Source organism: Balaenoptera physalus (genome assembly GCF_965194825.1).
Source record: "Balaenoptera physalus genome assembly, chromosome: 1".
NCBI lineage: Eukaryota > Metazoa > Chordata > Mammalia > Artiodactyla > Balaenopteridae > Balaenoptera > Balaenoptera physalus.
In genome coordinates, this window is record NC_138882.1 from 170,290,548 (window position 1) to 170,311,396 (window position 20,849).

A 20,849-nucleotide genomic window follows, 5' to 3' on the forward strand; every position below is an offset into this window, starting at 1 on the left:
TGAGCACCTACTGTCTGCACCCCAGCACCTACGGAGCACTCTAGAGTCACCCCCATCCCTACTAGGATTGCTCCCCTCTGCTCACTCCTGCCCCAGCCTGCAAGGCCTCGGGTCTGGGGCTGGGGCAGAGCGAGGGGTGGGGACCCCCAGGCGCGGGAGGGCAGTTCAGCTTTGGGGCGGGTGCGATGGGGGCCCAGAGGAGCGTCTCCGTGGCACTTGTCCTCCCTCTCCCTCGGGAAAGGGCAGCGGTGGCGGCCGGGTCAGGGCTGCGCGGCGGGGAGAGAGGCTGCGTGCGAGGCTGGGGCTGAGCACAGTGGGGCACGGAGAACCCCGCTCGGGCTCCGGCACAGGCGAGAGGGTGGCAGAGCGGGTCGGCGAAGCCCCGCGGACCGGGTCATCGGGGGTGGGGGCGGCGAGGGGGCGGCAAGGGGCACCCTCCGCCCCTCACCCCGCCCCCGCGCCTCTCCCCGCAGCGGGGGCGCCCCGCCCCTCGGGCGCCCGACGTGGACGAGGCCGCCGCCGCCGCCGCCGCCGCCGCGCGGGAGTCGCTGTCCGCGGAGCCGACATGCAGGCGGCGCGGGGCGGCACGGGGCGGCCGGGCCGGGCGGGCCGCGGGCCGGAGCGCCAGCGCGAGCGGCTGCCGCACGCCGGAGCCGCCGCCATGCACCCCGGGCCGCCCCGCGCCGCGCTCCGCCTGTGGCTGGGCTGCGTCTGCCTCGCGCTGGTGCAGGCGGGTAAGGGGGTCCGGGCGCGGGGCGCGGGGCGCGGGCGGGCATCCTTGGGTCCCTTGCCTGCTCCCTGGGGACCCCGTCTCAGGCCCGCTCACTGCTCCCCTCGCCCCACGCCCCAGCCCCAGCCCCTTTCCTGCTTGCTTGACCCCCAGACCCGACCTCCAGCTCTCAAACCCCTTCCCACCACCCCTGCTCTGGGATCCACTGTCTTGGGATTCCCCAACCCCCTCATCCCATTGCCCTGACCCCAGGCCTTTCCTCAGGAGCCCTAGTTCCTTTCTCTGGCCCAGGGAGCAGCTGAGGACACCGGTCCCCCCACCTTGGGCCTCCCTCCTTGACCCAAAGCCCTGCAGGCCAACTCTGCAGGTCGAGCAGGATGGGGTCCCGCTGTGTGAGGGGGATGGGGGCTGGCACCCGAGGTCACGGGGACAGGTGGGGTGGACCCCGAGCCTGGAGTCTGGCCTGCCCCCTGGGGCCTGGCCTCCTCCTCACCCTGCCCCTCCTGATGCCCTGTCCTCGTCCCTTCTGGCTGCTGCCACCTTGCTCATCTCTCCTCCTACCCATCTCTCCTTGGCTGCTCAGTGCTGTCTCCCTGCTTCCGTCCTGTGTCTGTCTCTGATACCCCACTTGTCTGTTCTCCGGTTCTGTGTCTGCTGCCCCTGTCTGTGTCCCTCTGTCTCTCTCTGACTCCATGTCTGGCTTTGTCTCCCCAGGCCCCAGACCTATGAGGTGAGGGGTGAGGCTCAGGCTTAGGTCTTCTTCCCCTTTAAGTGCCTGCCTCTTGGGGATACAGAAGCTGTGTGAGTCTGCTGCCCCTCTCCTAGAAAGTTCTTCCTTCCCTGACCCCCACCATCCTCATCACTCTCCTCTCATCTGGTCCCCTTTGTCCTCTCCTCCCATCCAAGAGGCCCTACCCTCTTCTCTTGACTCCACTGAGGGGCCGTGCTCTGAGTGACCCCATCTTCCTCTGCTGCCTTCCCACCTGCCTCTTGGGGCCGGCGGGGTGTGGAGAAGAGGCCTTTCCCCAGGCTTCATCCTGCCTGGGTCTCCACAGTACTGGGGCTTCTTTTCGTGGGCCTCACTCCCATCCCAGGGCTCACCCAGCTAGGCTCTTCTCGACCTCTGGGTCTTTCTCCTTCCCTCAAGGTCACTCACTTGACAGTGCAGTTCTGTAGAAAGAGCACTGGACTGGGGAGCCTTCTGATTGCTTTGCACCAGACTAACCTGGAGCTCCTGCAGCCCGGCCACCTATGTCTCCCCCGTGCCTGTCTCCCCACCTCTCATTCCTCCTCCTTTAGACCTGGCCCTGGCCCGGGCTCATCAATTTTAGCTCGAAACCTAGTGGGGCCAGTTGTGGCCAGCAGGCATTCCCACCCTGTTTACAAGGAGCCTGGGGCCTCTCAGGCCTGGCTCTTCAACCACTAACGAACTGAGACCCAGGTGCCAATCCCACTGGAAGGCCTGGGTTTCTTCCTTCCCATCTCATGGCCATCCCCAGGTTATCTTGTCATACTGACGAGACCGTGGGCCTGGGCCTCACAACAGGGGGTGCTCACGCTCAGGTGCCTCCCCACCCCCAGATAGCCCCTCGGCCCCAGTGAATGTCACCGTCAGGCACCTCAAGGCCAACTCTGCAGTGGTGAGCTGGGACGTCCTGGAGGATGAGGTCGTCATTGGATTTGCCATCTCTCAGCAGGTAACCCTTGAGGGTCCCTGGGAGGGAAGAAACACATCAAGAGAGAAGTGGTGGATGGGGGAGGAAGGGGTGCCGAAAGAGAAAGGACAAAGGAACGAGGAGCAAGAGAGATGGGCAGAAAGCTGCACACGTGGCTGGGAAGGGAGGCCCCAGAAGGGAATCCTTTGGTTGGAATCTGGGAATTAAGGGCATGATTTTGATCTTAAACAGATCTGAGTTTAGGACCTTGCTCCAGTTCTTGCTAGTTGTATGGCCTTGGGCAACTTCCCTAACTTCTCTGAGCCTGTCTCCTTACCTGTAAAATGAAGATATCGATACCTACCTGCAGAGATGATGGGATGCTTGAGTCAGATTGTGGATGTCCGGGGTTTAGCATGGTAGCCAGGTGAGGCCTTATCACTGCTGGAGAGGTGGGCAGACGTGGGGTCGGGGCCTGGGCACTGAAACCTGGGGCCCGGCTTTTTTTTTTTTTTTTTTTGGGGGGGCCCGGCTTTTGCTCCACAGAAGAAGGACGTGCGGATGCTGCGCTTCATCCAGGAGGTGAACACCACCACCCGCTCGTGCGCGCTCTGGGACCTGGAGGAGGACACCGAGTACATCGTGCACGTGCAGGCCATCTCCATTCAGGGCCAGAGTCCGGCGAGCGAGCCCGTGCTCTTTAAGACGCCACGGGAGGCTGAGAAGATGGCCTCGAAGAACAAAGGCAGGCCCGGGCCACCGTTAGCAAGGGATGGGGTGCGGGGAGGGGCGGTCAGGGCTAGCGTGGCAGGCGGCTGGAGGAGAGCGTGAGCCCTCCATCCTCCCCCAGCCCCTGCTGCCTAGCCAAGCAGCCCCTGAGAGAGGGAGGTCCACTCTGGTCCTCCAAGCTACGGGATACAAACTTTCAGCTCTGGATTAAGTCCAGTTGCTGCCACCCAAGTAGCCATCAGCATGTTCTTGAATCTCTTTTTGTTAGATGTGTGGGCACCTGTAGAAATAAGCCCTTAATATTTTGCGCTCGGCCCTAGAAATGTGGCTGGCAGGGGCCCAGGGAGTCCTGGAGCTAGTGTCTCTCTCCACACAGATGAGGTGACCATGAAGGAGATGGGGAGGAACCAACAGCTGCGGACGGGCGAGGTGCTGATCATCGTCGTGGTCCTGTTCATGTGGGCCGGTGAGTCTGGCCCCAAGCGCTTCTTCACTTCACCTCGGGGAAGTGGAGGACCCTCACCAGACCCTTTACTCACAGAAACGAAGGGTGAGGGGCTTGGAGGCAGTGAGAGGACTTAGGAGCCTAAGTTCTGCTCTGGGGGCCAGATCTGATCCCTTCTCTAACTGACCTCTCACCAAAAAAATAGCAGTTCGGTAGCTGCCTTGTAGGATTATGTGAGTGATTGCCCTCCCTAATGAGTGGCCAAAGCCCCTGGCCTTCCAGCCCTGGCTGCAGCAGCCTCTCCGTATTCTTCTGGGTTGCTGTGCCTCCAGGTGCTTCAGGCCTGGGCAGCTCAGGCTTGGGACACCCTCTTAACCCACTCATCCTTCTTGACACAGCTCAGAGACCGCCTGCGTGAAACCTCCCCAACCCATCCATTAGAATGTTCCTCCTGCCTCGATGCTCCCACGGCACCCCGTGTGCTCCTCTCTAAATTTAGCCCTTCTTAGCTAAGTTAGTTGGGTTCCTGTCTTTCTCTTTTCCCACTTGTCTGTGAGCTCCCTGGGGATAAAGACCATCACCTTTGTACTCAACTCAACCAGAATTTACTGAACAGCCACTCCATTCCAGAGAGTAGTGCTACAGTCGTGACTAAGAAGAGCCATGTGCTTGTAAGGAAAGCAGTCTGGGAGACGCCAGGCCCGTACTTAACAATAATTCAACGTGATGAGTGCTATAATAGCACCATGTATGGGAGCAGAGGACGGGGAATGAATTAATTCTGGGGCCAGGAGTAGAAATCAAGAAAAACACAGAGAGGAGGTAAATGGGGATTGAGCTTTGAAGGATGAGTAGGAGTTCACCAGGCAGCCAAAAAAGGAAGGGTATTCTGGGCGTGGTGTGTTCAAGAAGGAAATTAAGCTCAGCCTGACTCAGTGCAGCTGCGACCCAAGAGAGAAGATAGAAAGTGAGGGGTAAAGGATGTTGAGGCTGTCAAGTGGACTGGAGTCCTTGTTGAGGGAATTAAACACCATGTCGAAGTTATATGAGCATCGTGGTTGAGAGGACAGGCTCTGTTGTAGAAGCATATGGAAAAATATGTTCCGTAGACACAAAGAAAAGCAGACACTTGGGAAAAAAAAGCAGGAAAAACAAAGGATTGTACAAAAGGGGAGGTTTGCTTATGGTGCATTATTAGACTTGGCACAGACAGTATTCACATCATTGTAACAATATAAAATAGTGAATTAACTCAAAATTGTGATGTAATTCTGCTAGGATGGTGAGGAAGGAAGTAGAGGGAGTGGTTAGGCTCTATCTGCCATGGTGGGACGTCAACAGATAATCTCTAAAACAGATCAGGAAATAACACTATAGAGTTCCCTGTGGCCTAGTGGTTAGGATTCCGGGCTTTCACTGCTGTGGCCCGGGTTCAGTCCCTGGTCAGGGAACTAAGATCCCTCAGGCCGTGTGGCACGGACAAAAAAAGAAATAGCACTGTAAATCAAGTATAGAGGTAAAAACGGGGAAAACACCTACGAGAGTTGGAGGTGGTTGCCTTAACACTATTGGACTTTCAAAAAATATTAGTTTGATAGCGATAAACATTTAGGAGAGCACAGGCCCTGGAGTGCACACCCCCACTCCACCGTGTGACCTTGAGTGGGTTATCTAAGCTCTTCATCGCTGTCCTCCCTCGTAGCCTGGGGACAGTAATAACCAGTGCTCTCAGAGAGCTATGTGGGCTCAGTGAGATGGACTGTCAGGGCCCAGCACAGGGCCTGGCACACGCTAGACGAATGATATTGTTGCCCTTTGCCCTAAAGGAAAGGGGAGCCCTCTGAGGTTTAAACGAAGGGAAGGGAGGAGACATGATCAGAAGCATGTTGTAGGAAGGTCAGCCCAGCAGCAGTGAAGGGGCTGGTGGGGAAGGGGACAGGTGGACACAGGAGCCAGAGGCCAGAGGCAGCCTCTTGCAGTAGTGCCGGTGAGAGGCCATCTGGAGCCCGGTACCCACAGGAGCTCGGCCTGGTCTAGTGGGCATGAAGTGGCGGGGCAAGGACTGGGGCTCTGGCCTCTGACTGCTCTCCCTTGTCCCCTGCAGGCGTCATCGCCCTCTTCTGCCGCCAGTATGACATTATCAAGGACAATGAACCCAATAATAACAAGGAAAAAACCAAGAGTGCATCAGAAACCAGCACACCAGAGCACCAAAGCGGGGGCCTTCTCCGCAGCAAGGTGAGGGCAAGACCTGGGCCTGGGCAGGGGCCCCGTGGCTGGTACCCTGGTAGTCCCCAGGCTGCAGAAGGGGTCAGCTTGGGGCCTGGCATGGCTGCAGCTGGACAGAGCCAAGCTTGGCCGCTGCCCGTGTGACACAGGGGACACTGCAAATTGATTTTGGATCCTCTCCTTTTGCAGGGTGCCAGGAGCCAGTAGGGGTTTAAAAAGAGGGCAGTGAGTGGGGAGGGCAGAGCTCCTGGTAGGTGCGGGACAGCAAGAGTAGGGGTTCTGGGCTCATTCATGCTCCTGCTGTGCTGTGTGACCTTGGGCAGGTGCTTCACCTCTTTGTACCTTCATTTCCTCTTCTGTAAAACAGATATGAAAACCTTTTCAGTGCTTGCTTTGAGCAGCTCAGAAGAGAGACATAGAGAATGGAAGAGAATCTCATGGTTCTGACGATGATTATCCAACAAACAAACATCTGGCTCTCTCTACATTTCCTCCTTCCTCCATCTCCTTACACCCTCTGGCTTACTGTCCTCTCTCTTGGCTTCTCTCTGGCGCTCTCCTGAAGCCTCTTATTAATCCACCATCTCCAGAAGCACCTCAGCAATGTCAGTGGCTGAGGCTACACTCAGAGGCAGATCTGCAGGATGTGAGAGAACCAGCCAGCGGGATGCTCGGCTAGGGCCCAGGACCCAGTCCTGGCCATTCAGCTGAGTGAAGCCGAAGGCTGGGTTTGAGAGGCAGAGAGATAAGCCATCCAGGCAGGGCTCCTCCTTTCCTTCCACCTGAGACAAGAGCCTGGCTTTTAGGCTGCAACCCTGCTGCTCCCTTCCTTCTGGTGTCTTCTCCCTGTTTCCATCCTTGCAAGAAGTCTGTTCAATTTAGCCCTGGCTGCTTCTCTCATTTTTTTTTCCTCCCAGTTTCCAAACAAGCCCTCGGTGAACATCATCGAAGCATGACTGCCTGTCTGCAGGGAGAAGGATTTCATTTTTCTTCTCTGCTGGTCCCCAGGTCCATGGGCACAGGGAGAAAGAGGACTGCCATGGAGGGGGAGGCACAGCTAGCTGCACAGTTCTCCCTCTGCCCCACCCCCCATCCTAGTCTGGTGAAGAAGGCTGAACTGCAAACCCAAACTCTGCAAAAAATAAGCCACAAAACTAAAAGGCCTGGCCCCGTTCTGGAAAAGGCAAAGCTGCATGAGACACAGCCTTCTTTCTGCCTCCTTGCCTCTCCTGGACTGGCTTCCTCTTTGAGAAAATGCACAAAGCTCCTGGGAGATGACAAGCACCTAGACTGACAGAAGCTGTGTCTTTCAGGGAAGCTGTGGGGCTGCCTGCCGGGCAGGGGCCTGGCTGCCATCAAGCCTTTGCTGGATCCAGCTATCAGGGACTTGTTTGTGGCGCGATGCACAACTTTGCGAGTGTGTAAGATGTTATCTGTTCTGTCTCTTTTGGAAAACACAACCGAAGGGCTTCACTCCAGAGGGCAGAGGGATTCCCCGAGCTGGTTGCCTGTGTCCTCTATCTTCTTTGGCCCTTATTTTGATTGTAAGATCATCAGTCTGGGGTCTGAAGGAGACAAAGTGGGAAAGAGACCTGGAAGGTACTGGCCCCATTTCTTTAGGAAAAGTCTCTTGGAGTTGCAACAGTGCTGGCTTGCACAACTGAAAAGGTACATCCACATGGGACACCCTGGGGGCTGCTAAATCACCCCCTCTGGGGTGGATGCTGCTGGAAGGCGGGCCCAAGCCATTCACCATGGACAGTCAGAGCAGTCCTGACCTCTGGGGTCTCCATATCTTGCCATCTCATCCAGGGGTCGTGAAAGCTACCCAGGGCCCTCATGTCCTTTCCTAGAGCCTGAGTGGTGTGAGGTGACAGGTCTCTCCCTCCACTGCCTCTTTCTGGTTTAAAAAACAAATGGTGCTTGCTAAGGAAGGCAGACCCTTCCCTAGGACTGACAAGTCGCGGCTGCTGAATGCCTGCGTGGGAAGAGACGGACCTCTGCGTCTTCCATTCGTGGCTGAGGACGAGAGTGGGGGCGACTGCGCTTGGCACAAGCCTGGCACGCAGTCGGCTCCCAGTGAGTACCTGCTGAACTGAATGAGAAGCGCAGTGACCCCCAAGCCAGAGAGCTGAAAGCCATTCCCCAGTGACCGCCCCTTCTTTGCGGTCTACAAGAGCTCTCGGGGCTGGGGCAGCTGCCACTCTGCTTTGCCCGAGTGTGGAGCACAGAGAGGGAGGAGAGACAGGGTGAAAGGCAGATGTCAGCAACACTAAGGGCTTCCTCATGGGAGGGCATGAGGCTCCACTCATTGTCTTGTGACTTCCATCCCTGCTGAATGGGGCTGCAAGGCCAAGGCTCCTTAGGAGAGAGGTCCTTACCTCTGATCCAGTTAGAGCAATAACCACTTTTTAAATGTAAAATAAAAAGACGAATGAAAAGGCACATCCTTGTCTTCTGGTAAATGCCCAAGTGTTGCCCTCTTTTTCTGGCAGTTGGCAGCAAATCAGGACGTGTGGAGGAGGGAGTCAGTTCTCTCCATTTTGGCCTGCAGCTTCTTAGGGACAAGCCTGCCAGCCAAGCTGGAGTTGGAAGGGAAATCTCGAACAGATGGGGGTGCACGTGTAGGAGGAGAAAATAGTTGCTCTATCATCCCATTACTGAGGCCCGCCCCCCCCAAACTGAGCTTGGGCTGCCTCACCGCATAGGTATGCAGGCTGGAGCTCAGTTTTTAAAACAAAGGGTTTTCCCCTCTGGATGGGGTTGGTGCTTTTCCTGGCCAAAGGGAATGCAGTCCTGCTTCTCCCAGCGTGAGGAGGAAGTAACAAGGGACTGCAGAAGCTGCTTGCTGCAGCTCAGGATTCACAGCATGCTGTTCGGGGATGTTAAAGGAACATCGTTCTGATCCCGCAGCAGGCTGAAAGGTAGAGGAATGATGCCATTAGCCAATGAGAAAACCAGTAAATGGGGCACCTTGACATTTCTGTCCAGAGCCCGGAGGAGCTTAGGAAATGTCAGGTGAGTGGGGCTTAGGGTAGGCTGTTCTGGAAGGTTCTGAGAGCAGAGGGGAGCAGGTCTTACAGGCTGGGTGGGAGAGTAGGTAATCGATTAGCACACAGAACTGCCAGCCAGACCTCACAGCGGTACTTCCCAGGCCCTCTGTGCCTGTCTAGTGCCAGATGATGGAGAAACTCCAAGTCAGCATCAGGTATAGACAGCTGTCAGTGGGGTCCAGGGAGTGCCACTAATGGGAGTTTGCTGTCTTTACCTTATCTGTGCCTGTAGCACATCATCTTAGGGTAGGAGGGGAGTGGAGTGAACAACACGCCTCACTAAACTCCATTCCCTTTAATCACCTCCCTAAACCCCCAAGTTCTACAACAACTGAGCTCTTCCTGAATCAACTGTAGTGACACAGTGGAAGCCTACGGCTGTGACTTGGGCTGTGGTCCTTTCTTCACCCCTCACTTAGATCTGCAGATTCCCCACAGCTTGGGAAGGGCCCAGGCAAGTTGTCTGAGACTGAGAGACCCGCCCTGCAAGACCACAGCAGGTCTGTGGGAGGTACGCTGGACTGAGGCAGGAGACCCTCAGGCCAGTTACTTCTCTGATGGGGTCCTGGACTCCTTATCTGTCAAAAACCAAGGGGTAAGAACAGAGGATTCCCAGACCCCACCCACCACCTAGAGTAGGAGCCAAAGGGCTTCCCTTATGGGACAGGAGGGAGACCCTGGGGTCTACGGAAAGGAAGGAGGACTGGTGTTTCTATGAGGCAGGAGTCTTTGCTCTCTCCAGTCCAGTCCCCTCAACCCCAGCTTTTCAGCGTGGGCCTCCTTTCGAACCCACTTTTATGATCTCTAGTTCAACCCTTTACAGAAATATTTAACATCTCACCACCCCAGTCATGTAATGTTTCAGACTTCTACTTTCTCACCCTCTTTAAACCTATTTGACAGATTTTGGATTTTGCTTTTAAAAAGTAGCCTCCAAGAACAAAATGCTTTTGTAAATGGGACACCCCACCCCCCAAGCTCCATCGGTACAATACTCCCAAACCCTCAAATGTTATTTGAAGCTGAATTGAAGGAGATCTTTGTATACAAATAATTCCTTAGTGATACAGCATTTCAGGACTAGATGGCTTTAAAGGTTGTCCAAAAGATTACATTCCACCGCTTCCCAATGGGTGCTGGGAGGGTCAGATTTTTCTGTCTGTGGCATGTTCCAGTTGTCATAGGGGGAGGACAGGTGGGGAGGAGTGACAGGGCGGGAGCTTTTAGTTAAGGAATTCCACCGTTGGCCAGCTGATACTTCCTGTGACAAGTGGACATTTTTTTCCTGACAGGTGCTCTGGCCTACAAAACAAGCATACCCTAGAAACAGCTTAGGAATAATTGTTTTCTCTCAGAAAAGCAGGAAACTCTGCTTTCTAGTTTTAGGTGGTTGGGACTTTTTCTTCCTGTAAAAGTTCACAACAGGCTGGTAAGAGAATAAGCTTTTAGAGAAGGTCCATTTCTCCTCCTCCTCACTTCTCCACAACATAAAACGAACTGAGGGTAAAGGACACCACCAGCTCAGAGAATCCAGCCTGGTCTCTGAAACCTTTGAGGCCTACAATAACACATTGCTAAAAAGGAAATAAGCAATTACTGGACAAAGGAACACCTACACCTGAGAGGACAAAATGGATATGTGTATGTATAGGTCAAGAGACCTCGGATTCAGACAAGAATATTAAACAGCTGAGCATTTAGAAAATTTATATTGAGGCTTTCACCTGTAGGCTACATGTTAAAAACTTACAGGACAGCAGGACAGAGAAGCCTATCCAAATATGTTGCTACTTAACGTCTGTAGACTGTAAAGCACTGGCTAATACAGGTGACAAGCTCTTACTGCCTTCCTTTTCATCTTTGCTCCTGGGGTAAGTCTAAGAAGCTTAGGTTCACGAAAGGGATCTAAGGAACGCTGTCTCCCACATCTACCCACACTTATCCAACCTTCACCCCAGGTTCTAGGAACAATTTCTGGAGAAGTTGGGTTAAGAACAACTATCAATTCTGGTTTCTCACATCCCTTTCAAAGGGAGAATGCCCCAGGTAGCTCAGTTTCTTCCTTATCAGTGCTGGCTCTGGAGAAGCAGAGAGACACAGGGGTCAACCATCAGCCACAGGAAGGAATGCGAGGCAATGCCTGTGTGATGGGGCTGAGCCATTTTCCCCCTCTGCAAAAAAAGCAGCACAGTGATATTTAAGGCTCTCCCTATGTCACGCTCCTGATGTGCACTATATGTAGCTGCAAATCCCAATCAATTTCAACATTTCTTAACTGCTGGAACGCCTTTCTTAACACTGTAATTTACCCTCAAAAGAACAGGGAGCACACACCCTCGCCTCCCCGGTACCACATTCTACTAACTGCCGCCCCTCCCACACCCCACTAACCTACCTGCACAAAGAAGGAAGGAACCCTCCTTCAGAGGCCGCAATAGACGGCCACGGTACATAAGCCACCGACAAGAACTTTTATTTCCTTGTAATGACATTAAACACAACTGCTACAAGGGGAAAAACATGACAGAGGAGGCACCAAACTTCAGTTTCATAATTGATCCTGACAACAACCAAAGTAAATTGGGGTCTGCATTAGATGCAAAACTACGGTTATTTCAGGCTCTTTACTTACAAGTAAACTATGTAAACAGCCCATTCCTACTCTGCATTGTCAAGACCCCCGTGGCGAGAATGTCATCACAGATAAAGAAAGCTAGGTAGGCAGTTAAATGCACACAACCCTTATGTAAATAAAACAACACGGCAAGAATTCTACATGAAAATTAGACTTAGAGGCCAACACCAAATGTGAGATATGTAGCTTTTAAAAACAGATTAAAACTCCAGATTCTACCCACTACCATCTTTAAGGCGAACATGCCTGATAATGAGTTTTCTTTGGCTTTGTTTTTCTTCTTAAAGAATACCATGTTAACCGCTAGGGAACAGTTCTCTCCTCCCCCAGTCCAACAGATTTAATTAAGCTGCTAAAGCTTGAAAAACAGAATTATTTGAGCAAAGAGGAAATGTGATTGTCACATTTTCTCGTTAACCCGTCACTCATTTGATTTGGCAAAGGCGATGCTCCCATTACACATCAGTCTTAAACCCTCCTGTACCAGGGAGGCAGGAGCATGAGTCTTAGACTTTTGCCTAAGCACAAGGCTGTCCCTTTACTCCTTGGTTATCTGTGGGGAACAAGACAACTGCAATGCTAATTATTCTAGCGACAATTAATTCTAACTATGCTATAGTTCCAAAGGTGGATGTTTGTCCCACTCCATCAAGCTAATTTACGGAAACCTGGAGAAGTGACTGATATAGGAAATGCCAACTGAAATAACAGATTTTGACTCTTGCCTTTGAACAGAACTTCTCCATTGCATTTTGGTCCCAGACTCTAAACCAAATGTCGAAGGAAAAGAGAATCCTTGACTGGATAGAAATAGTTAACACTTAGGGACGTCCATCTAAGTTTACTGGTAACTATGACCAAGTTTCTCCCAAGTCAGTTTCTAGAGCAGGGTAGGATGTTTAAGATGGGTTACTCGCATACAAAGATGGGGCTGATGGAACAACAAAACCAGACAGAGGCAGTGAGCCCAGTATCACAGGCTGTGCTATAGCAACTAGGTACAACCTTCACACAGAGTGAACAACAACAGCACAAATGCCAGACTGCAAAATCTCCTAAGAGATGTCTAGAGCTGTTTGTAAAGAGAATAACAAACTCCTAAGACACCCATTAAGATAGCTGCACATAGCATTACCCTTAAGATCAGGTAATGCTTTGTGCACAGGCTTAATCAAAACTATTTTAGATTCACTTTAGTAGTTCTGTAAAACTGTACATCAGAGGTTTGACCAAGTAAGGAGATGGTAACATCCTGGATCAAAAGGCACCTCTTATTAACTAATAATGGAGACAAAAGACGGCTTCTCCAAAGTCTCTCCCACAGGATGGAAGCTCACTAACACGTCAAATCATACTTGAATTGGAGTTCAGCAGATGAAACTGAAGACCAACTGACACCTCTCAATAGCACTGCTTTCTGGCCTGTCCTAGAGTCAAGACTCTGGGTGGGTGGCTCTTCAATAAAGAGAGCAGTAAGGCTGTTCTTAAGAGGCATACCTATGTCTAACAGGATACAGGAATATGCCGGTAGAGCCCTAAGGTCACTGGGGAAAAAAGAAGGAATATCCTTGAAGAAAGGCAGAAAAGGCAAACAGTCACAAGATCACAAATCAACAGGGGTTGTTAGTCACCAGTCTTCTGTTAGAGTTAAGATGTACAAGATTTGTAAACACTATTGTGCAAAATAAATTTAATGAAGAATGAAAAAAAAGCCAAAAAATAAAGGCAGCTAGTAGGTACAAAAAGAAGAGAAGATTTACACTTCTAATTTGTCCTTTCAACTACTTCAGATGTCCTGGATTACCAACTTTAAAATACTGACAGGTATTCGGAGATTCAAATAAAAAAAGTAAGAGGGGTTGTTAAAAGTGACTTGTATCCATTTATAAGTCATCAGCAATAATTAACACTGGCTTGCAGCCTGATAAAGAATCTCTTCCTCATAGGAGATTAAAAGATGATTTCTTTTGGGCACCAGAAGTAGACTTCACCTCTGCACAGAGGTGGGTGTTTTGACTTAATGCTGGCTTTCAGGTGGCAGCCACCTTCAATTTAAATTAAAAAATTAAAACTATATCAACTCAACACTGTTTAAATGCATACACACACATAAACAGGAAGGACCTTATACAAAAAATTTCAAGTCAGCAATGGGCATTTCCAAAAGGTGACAAGTTCTTTAAATTAAAATGTTGTGAAAAATAAATTTCAAAATCTACAAAGCACAAAACAGCAGAAGATGAGATGCTGCTCTGGACAGGACCCTGGATAGGGACCTTCACTGCTGATGGGAGGAGACAAATGGACTGTACGGGAAATCTGGTAGACGCTGGAACCGATGGTGGCTTCGCATGTTCTGGTCAACCCACTGAGTCAGACTGTATCTTTGCAGAGATTTCTGTCGGAACCGGGCGTAGTTTCTATCAGCAGAGAGGGAAAATAAAAAGAGAATAGATGAGGGTTTCAGCTGGAATGGTTATTTGTATACAAAAAAGGCCAAGAAAACTATTTAAAGAATATTGTTACTTTTGGAAATTGGATATTCATTTTATATTTTGATTCTCATAATTTTAGAAATTTTATATTATTTTCCTTATATGAAAGTCACATTATAAGTTCTATTTCCTTCCAATTTCCAAAGCCACCTAATTCCCATACAGGTATTATGGTGATATGGTCCATATACACGAATGTTCTAAGAAAACCCAATGTATAATGTATAATAATGTTTAAGCAGGAAAAACCCATTTTCTCCCTCTGGAAACATTTAGAACAGGATCTATATTTTATTGCTTGCATCAGACCTGTACCTCCAACAGGACTTCACTGTCTGACACAGCTCAAGGTTGCTCAGGACACAGCAGTTAAAATTAGAATAAAATTCCCAGAGAAGGTAAGCATCACGAGAATCACACTGTGAGTTTAGAAACTGAACAGACTCAAAGTTTCTTGAGAGCTTCCTTTAGTCGTGTACTGGGCTGGGGTTCTGAACAGGACCCTCTGAGATAATTTCATCCCATTATCAACTCCAGCTGGTCCTAATAACCACCTGGGAAGCTTTAATTGAAAGATATAGACTCTTGGCCCCTCTCTCCACCCTTAAACTTAATAACTTAGAATCCCTTGAGTCAAGCCCTGGACATCTGCATTTTTAGACATCTCCATAGGTGATTATGGGGAATAGCCCAGGTTGAAAATAATTTTAACAGTACCTGGTGTTTATCTAGCCCTATATGCAAATACTTGCTGAATTCTTTAAACATCTCACACCATTTAATCCTAATGACAATCCTACCAGAAAAGTACTCTCATTAACTCCTTATACAGGATAGGAAACTAAGCCTCAGGTAAAATATTACTTCCCCAAGGTCATAGAGTGGAGTAAATAGAAGAGCCTGGATTTGAATTCACATCTGACTGCAGAATTTAATAACTATTACACAACACTGCCTTTCCGAGTACTGCTGTCATTTTGGCAACTATAGAGAAAACACTAAGTTTAAAGGCCCTGATGTGGGAGCACGTCTGACATACTTGAAAAATAGCAAGGAGAGACTTCCCTGGTGGCGCAGTGGTTAAGAATCCACCTGCCAATGCAGGGGACACCGGTTCGATCCCTGGTCCGGGAAGATCCCACATGCTGCGGTGCAACTAAGCCCGTGCACCACAACTATTGAGCCTGCGCTCTAGAGCCCGTGTGCCACAACTACTGAAGCCTGTGCGCCTAGAGCCCGTGCACCACGACAAGAGAAGCCACCACAATGAGAAGCCCAAGCACCACAATGAAGAGTAGCCCCTGCTCGCCGCAACTAGAGAAAGCCCGCGCACAGCAACGAAGACCCAATGCAGCCAAAAATAAATAAATAAATAAACTAAATAGTATGAAAAACAGGAATAGCAAGGAATCCAGTGTGACTAGAGCAGAGTGAGCAAGGTGAATAGTAGAGGAGATGAGGGTGGTGAGCTAACCAAGTCAGCCTAGACCAAAACATATAGGCACTTGTGATCATGGAGATGGGAAGCCACTGGAAAACTCTGTGCAAAGAAGAGAATCTGACTTATGCTTTAAAAGAATTTCTCTGGCTGCTTGAGTTGAGAACAGTAGACAGGCAAGAGCAGAAGTAGGGAGACCATTTAGGAGACTTGCAACAATCCAAGTGAAAATGATTGAGAAATGATCAGGTTTGGGATATATTATACGTAGAGCTTATAGAATTTGCTAATGCACTGACTGTGGAGTAAGAGAGAAAGGAATCACAGATGACTCCAAGGTTTCTGAATAATTGGATCAAGTAACTGAATAAATCTGTAAAACCACACTGCATCAAGAAACCAGAAGATTTCAGGACTAGAAAGGCTCTTTGACATCAATTAGTCCAATATCTTAATTTTACTGTTGTGAGGACCAGAGAAGTGAAGTGATTTGATCAAAATCACATAGCTAGTTAAAAAGTGCAAAGCCAGTATTAGAACCCAGGTTTCCTGAATTTCAGTCCAATTCTTATTCTATTATACTATATCACTTCTTTTTCTACCTCTGGAATTAAACAACAATTACAGCCCTACCAAAGCTCTACCAAATTTCTCCTGTAGCAAAATTCTACCCTTTTCTTCCTTCTTCTAAATACCCACTCACCGCCTGGTGAGGTCCGAAGGATGCTGCCATTTTGGGTTCTGCATGTGATGAACTTGACCCATCAAGGCACATAGCTCCCCCAAGGTACCTGTGATACAGAGAGATCAGTGGTTAGGAAGCAGCTCAGTGAACTACCATGTCAGCCTAGGTCAAAACATGTGCTTTCAGGGAAAGAGAAAACAGGCACTGGTCCTAATACTATCTATTTATGATTATCACAAGCAGTCAGCACAAAAACTATAAGCCAGAGAAGGGAGCTTGCTCTTGGATGATATGATGATGAAGAAGCAGCAATAATGACAGCCACCATTCATTCACTCAACATTAATTTATTAGCTCCTATAATGTGTAAGAAACTTCACTGGGTCCTAGAATATGGTACAGACAAGACACTGGACCTGCCCAGTGAAGTTTATACAGAAGACGGGCAATTCCAAAAACTTTGATAAGTGTAGTGACAGGAGAAATACATGCTGCTAGGAGTACAGAGACTGGGGAGTGGGGGTTAGGGAAAGTCCCCTCCAGGGGAAGTAAATTATAAGCAGGGATCTAAAGGATATATAGACGTTAGTGGGAGGAGTGGGAGGTAGGGGTATCCAGTAGAAATAGCTAATATAAAGGCCCAGAGACACAAGACAGCAAAATACATTCAAGAAACAAGAGAAGTTGAGAATAGAAGGCGGGTAGGGGCTTTTTGCTTAACAAGAAAAATAACTGGAGGCAATTTTTCAAACACCCGGGAGCCAGGCAAGGTGCTAGGCACTTTACATGTTATCTTACTAATTCTGAAAAAGTATCTTGTATGGAGATAGATTTTTATTAACATCATTTTAGAGATGGGAAACTATGGCTCAGGGAGGTGAACTTGCCTTAAACGATTATTAAACTGGACTCAAAACTGGCTCTTGTTAGATACCATGCTTTTGCCACTATTTGATAATGCTTATTTTGCACTTAAGGGCTGAGACTTAGGCTGAAGCTCACAAAACCAAAACTTATGGTTAGAGAGAATAATTCCCCTAGACCAGTGGCTCTCAAATTTTAACATGCATCATAATCAGCTGCAAGTATAAAACAGGTTGCTGGGCCCCAACCCCAGTTTCTGATTCTGTAGGTCTGGAGTGGGACATGAGAATTTGCCTTTGTAACAAATGCCCAAGTGATGCTACTGCTGCTGCTGGTCTGGGAACCACATTTTGAAAACCACTGCCCTAGACAGTGGAGACCTTTCTTTCAGCTGGTTTACATACTTCTCATTATCGTATCTACTCTGCTCTCAGGAACCAAGAGCTGTCAAACTAGGCGACAGACCATCTTTTCATGTTCTGGTAAAAGATATTTAACTTAACTTTTAGGACCAGTTTAATTTATTTGAAGCCTCAAGAAGCTCAACTCTGTAGAAAAAGTATATACTTTGGAGTTTAGGCAGACTTGAGTTAAAATTCCAATCCAGCCATTAACTAGCTCTGTGACCCTGGGTAAATCATTCCTCTTTACTTATCTATGAAATGTGGACAATAATAATATTTTGCTTGAACTTAAATATCAGGGTACATAAAAGACCTAGCATATCTTCTGGCACTCAGGCAGTGTGCAGTAAATGGTAGCTATTATTATTATGGTGTTACAGCCTCGGGACTATGTTAGCTTGCAAAGACTCTTCAAAGCCTGTGACAATCAATCACCTATTTATAAGGAAAAAATGCTTATTAAATGGATCAGTCTACATATAAACTATGAAATGCTTTATAACACTCAGCAGAAATTCTCTAACCATAATGAGATGATACTTTTCAGCAAAATTTATAGATTCATTACATTAAAAGTTTCTATGCAGTTAAAATAAAAAAGCACAACCAAGGGTAAAAGAAGACAACTGACAAAATGAATAATGTACCTGAAACGTATTTGCAAGGGTTTACTGTCCTTATTCTGCAAAGATAAGTCTCCTCATCAAACAAATAAAACAAAAGAGGTCAAGGACATGAATAGGTAATTCTCAAAACTAATACAAGTAATCAATAAACGTAATGAAAAGATGTTCAATCTCACTAATATGGAAATAAAACATATTAATCTCACTTCTTGAGAAGGAAATACAAATCAGAAATGAGTCTTCCCTTTAAGAGAGAAGTAGCTTTTGATTAGAAAATCCCTTGCCTGTTTGATTTGTTAAGCTAAAATCAAAGGTCTCTACTCAAATTGCTTTTCCTTTACCATACTTTCATATCACTAGCATCCCCCTCCCTCTAGCCCCCACAAAAAGGACATTTCAATGGTGAGGAGATCAGCTTTGCAAGAATTTCAAGATACATTTTTCCTGCCAAAGCATCACCAAAGGAGGGCTGGCAAGATATGGAAAGTCTGGTGTCCAGTCTCAAATGGGACAAGATTATCTGCAGACCATGTCCTTCAGCTCACTCACCTCTTACCATGTAGACTCTATAAAACTGTCCTGACGATGGAGACTAAAGATATACCTATAAACCTCCTACAAAGAAACCTATTCAGTGTAAACTAAAAGAAGAAAAAGACTGATCGATTAGGCCCAATGAGGCTTCAAGTATTCAACTGCTAGGCGTCAATAATCTAGCAGCAGCAAGTTACATATAGCATTTACCATGTTTCAGGCAGTATCCTATGTGCTTTACATATATGAACATATTTATTCCTTACAATAATCCTACAAGGTATTTCCTCCAATTTACAGATGAAGAGGCACAGAGAAGTAACTGGTCCAAGGTCACACAGCTAGTGACAGAGCCCAAATTCCAATAACAGAATACCATCATAGGGTTGAGTTTCCTGAAAAATTTTCTAGGACTGACATTTCACTGTGGGGATTAGAAAGCAAGAATCATATTGCAATATGTCTTGTATACCCAGTTGGTACCTCAGCACAACACTGAGTAAACAAAGGCTCAATAATTATTGTCTCGGCTTATGTACCAAGAAATGTTAGTTTTCATTAGCACTAAGAACTTACTGATATACCAGGGTAACCTTTATTATTAATAAGGGTTATTGATCTAGAGATAATGGGAGCTAATATTTATCAAGCATTTATTATGTGCCAGGCACTCTGCTAACTGCTTTGCATGTATCCTATCACTTAATCCTAACAACCACATGAGGCAAATACCATTATCTCCATTTTATTCATGAATAAACTGAAGCTTAGAAAAGATACTCATCTATCATCTAGTAAATGGGAAAGCCAGGATTCAAATCCATGTGGGGCTATTAATCCAAAAACCTTATTTCAGCTCATAGCTTCAATCTCTTCTTCCTCCAAATTTAGAGATGCTAACAAGAATAGAAACATTTAAATTTTCTCTTTTCATAGTTTCCAACAGATGGGCTTTCTTGGACCAACAATCAGTACCATGGGTTTATTTTAAGTTGTGGCTAAAAGGTGGTAAAGACTGTCCTTTGTTTTGTGGCTAAGAATGAAATTCATCTAAGAATGAAATTAGGAGGAAAAAACCTCAACATTTCAGAGATGAGATCAGCGGTTCACCGAAACAATCTATAAATATGCAGCTGACTGATTTGGGGAAAAATCCAGTCTAGTAACTATCCTTAATAGGTTAAAAGTAAGTCAATTGTTACAAAGGAGGAGTAATGATAACGCTGAATGCTTGCTATGCCAATGGCCCTTCTGACAGGTCTTACACATCACCATACTTTGTACCACATGACCAAGAACAGAGACTCTCTCTGCTGGCTAATGACCTAAGATCTGGCACCTGGCCTGGCACCAATAGGTCATTAAGTGAATCAATCAGATACTCTCCCTTGGAATGTGAATGTGAGCTTTAATAATGAGAACAAGAGAGAGAACAGCACACAGAGGCAGGGCTCTAGGAGAGGACAGACACTTGAGATAGCTAACAGAGAGTAGCAGAAGCACTAGTCACAGAGATAGATAGAGAGCAGCAGAAGCACTAGTCACAGAGATAGATAAGATTAGAAGTGCCAGAATCACTAACTCAGCATGGAAAACCTATTGAAAAGGGAACAAAGGCATCCATTTCTGAGGGGGCCTGGCTCTATGGTTGATTCTTTTTATTATGAGGCCGAGCTATGTTGTTGAGCCTCTAATCTTCATCTTTTCCTGTAAATCCTTAAACTCAGTTACTTAAAGGCAATCACAATGTCTTTATTCAATGCAATCAAAAAATTACCTAATACAGGGGAGGGAATGAAGAGGGAAGGAAAGAAAAAAAAATGTGCTACAGGGGTATAGGCTACTGCTTTTACAAAAAGATTAATAAAATAGGAATAGGGAATTCCCTGGCGGTCCAGTGGTTAGGTCTCCATGCTCTCACTGCTGATGGGCCAGGTTCAATGCCTGGTCGGGGAACTAAGATCCCACATCCCACAAGTCACACAGTGTGGCCAAAAAAAAAAAAAAGGAAAAAAAGATTAAGTAGAAAGCCAGAATGCAAACATCCAGGCCAACAAAAGTGTGATGATCTAGTACAAATCTTGACTGATTTTTTCCATGCATATAAGGCAAAAAACAAAAGAAAGAAACAGGAATTATTATATAACTCATTTCTGCAGTGTTGTATTGTATAGGGGATACTGAACAATGTATGAATGTTCTCAACAGTAATGGCAAATGTAGAAACAGAATTTACATAACCACTGCTGCTTATGGTCTTCAGTAAAAATCAAAGCAGACTTCCACTTCTAATCATAATGAATGGGCATACCTCCACTGTAAGCAAC

The 20,849-nt window shown here is 47.7% G+C and overlaps 2 protein-coding genes across 11 annotated transcripts in view; one reads left to right on the plus strand and one right to left on the minus strand.

The window, feature by feature from the left end:
- Positions 1 to 510: 510 nt before the first annotated feature.
- FNDC5 (fibronectin type III domain containing 5) lies at positions 511 to 7,097 on the plus strand. 3 transcript variants are annotated; one of them, XM_082411870.1, is made up of 6 exons: positions 511 to 734; positions 2,312 to 2,427; positions 2,965 to 3,130; positions 3,491 to 3,580; positions 5,664 to 5,797; positions 6,706 to 7,097. In XM_082411870.1, the coding sequence occupies exons 1-6, from the start codon at positions 566 to 568 to the stop codon at positions 6,742 to 6,744; spliced, it is 714 nt and encodes a 237-aa protein (XP_082267996.1). In that variant the 5' UTR covers positions 511 to 565; the 3' UTR covers positions 6,745 to 7,097. The 3 variants fall into 3 exon arrangements, with proteins under 3 accessions (XP_082267996.1, XP_082267994.1, XP_082267995.1); XM_082411868.1 differs by having other exon boundaries at positions 515 to 734; positions 2,932 to 3,130; XM_082411869.1 differs by having other exon boundaries at positions 517 to 734; positions 2,932 to 3,130; positions 6,156 to 7,097.
- A 4,196-nt stretch (positions 7,098 to 11,293) lies between these two features.
- Positions 11,294 to 20,849, minus strand: part of S100PBP (S100P binding protein) — a 30,485-nt gene continuing 20,929 nt past the window's right edge. For 6 of the 8 annotated variants that reach the window (XM_082411670.1, XM_082411663.1, XM_082411667.1 and 3 more), the window contains 2 exons: positions 16,113 to 16,200; positions 11,294 to 13,896 (listed from right to left, as the gene is read on the minus strand). In XM_082411670.1, the coding sequence (XP_082267796.1) occupies positions 13,755 to 13,896; positions 16,113 to 16,200 (230 nt within the window). In that variant the 3' untranslated portion in view covers positions 11,294 to 13,754. The remainder of the gene's footprint in view (positions 13,897 to 16,112; positions 16,201 to 20,849) is intronic. The other 2 variants (XR_014250471.1, XM_082411668.1) reach the window with 2 other exon arrangements.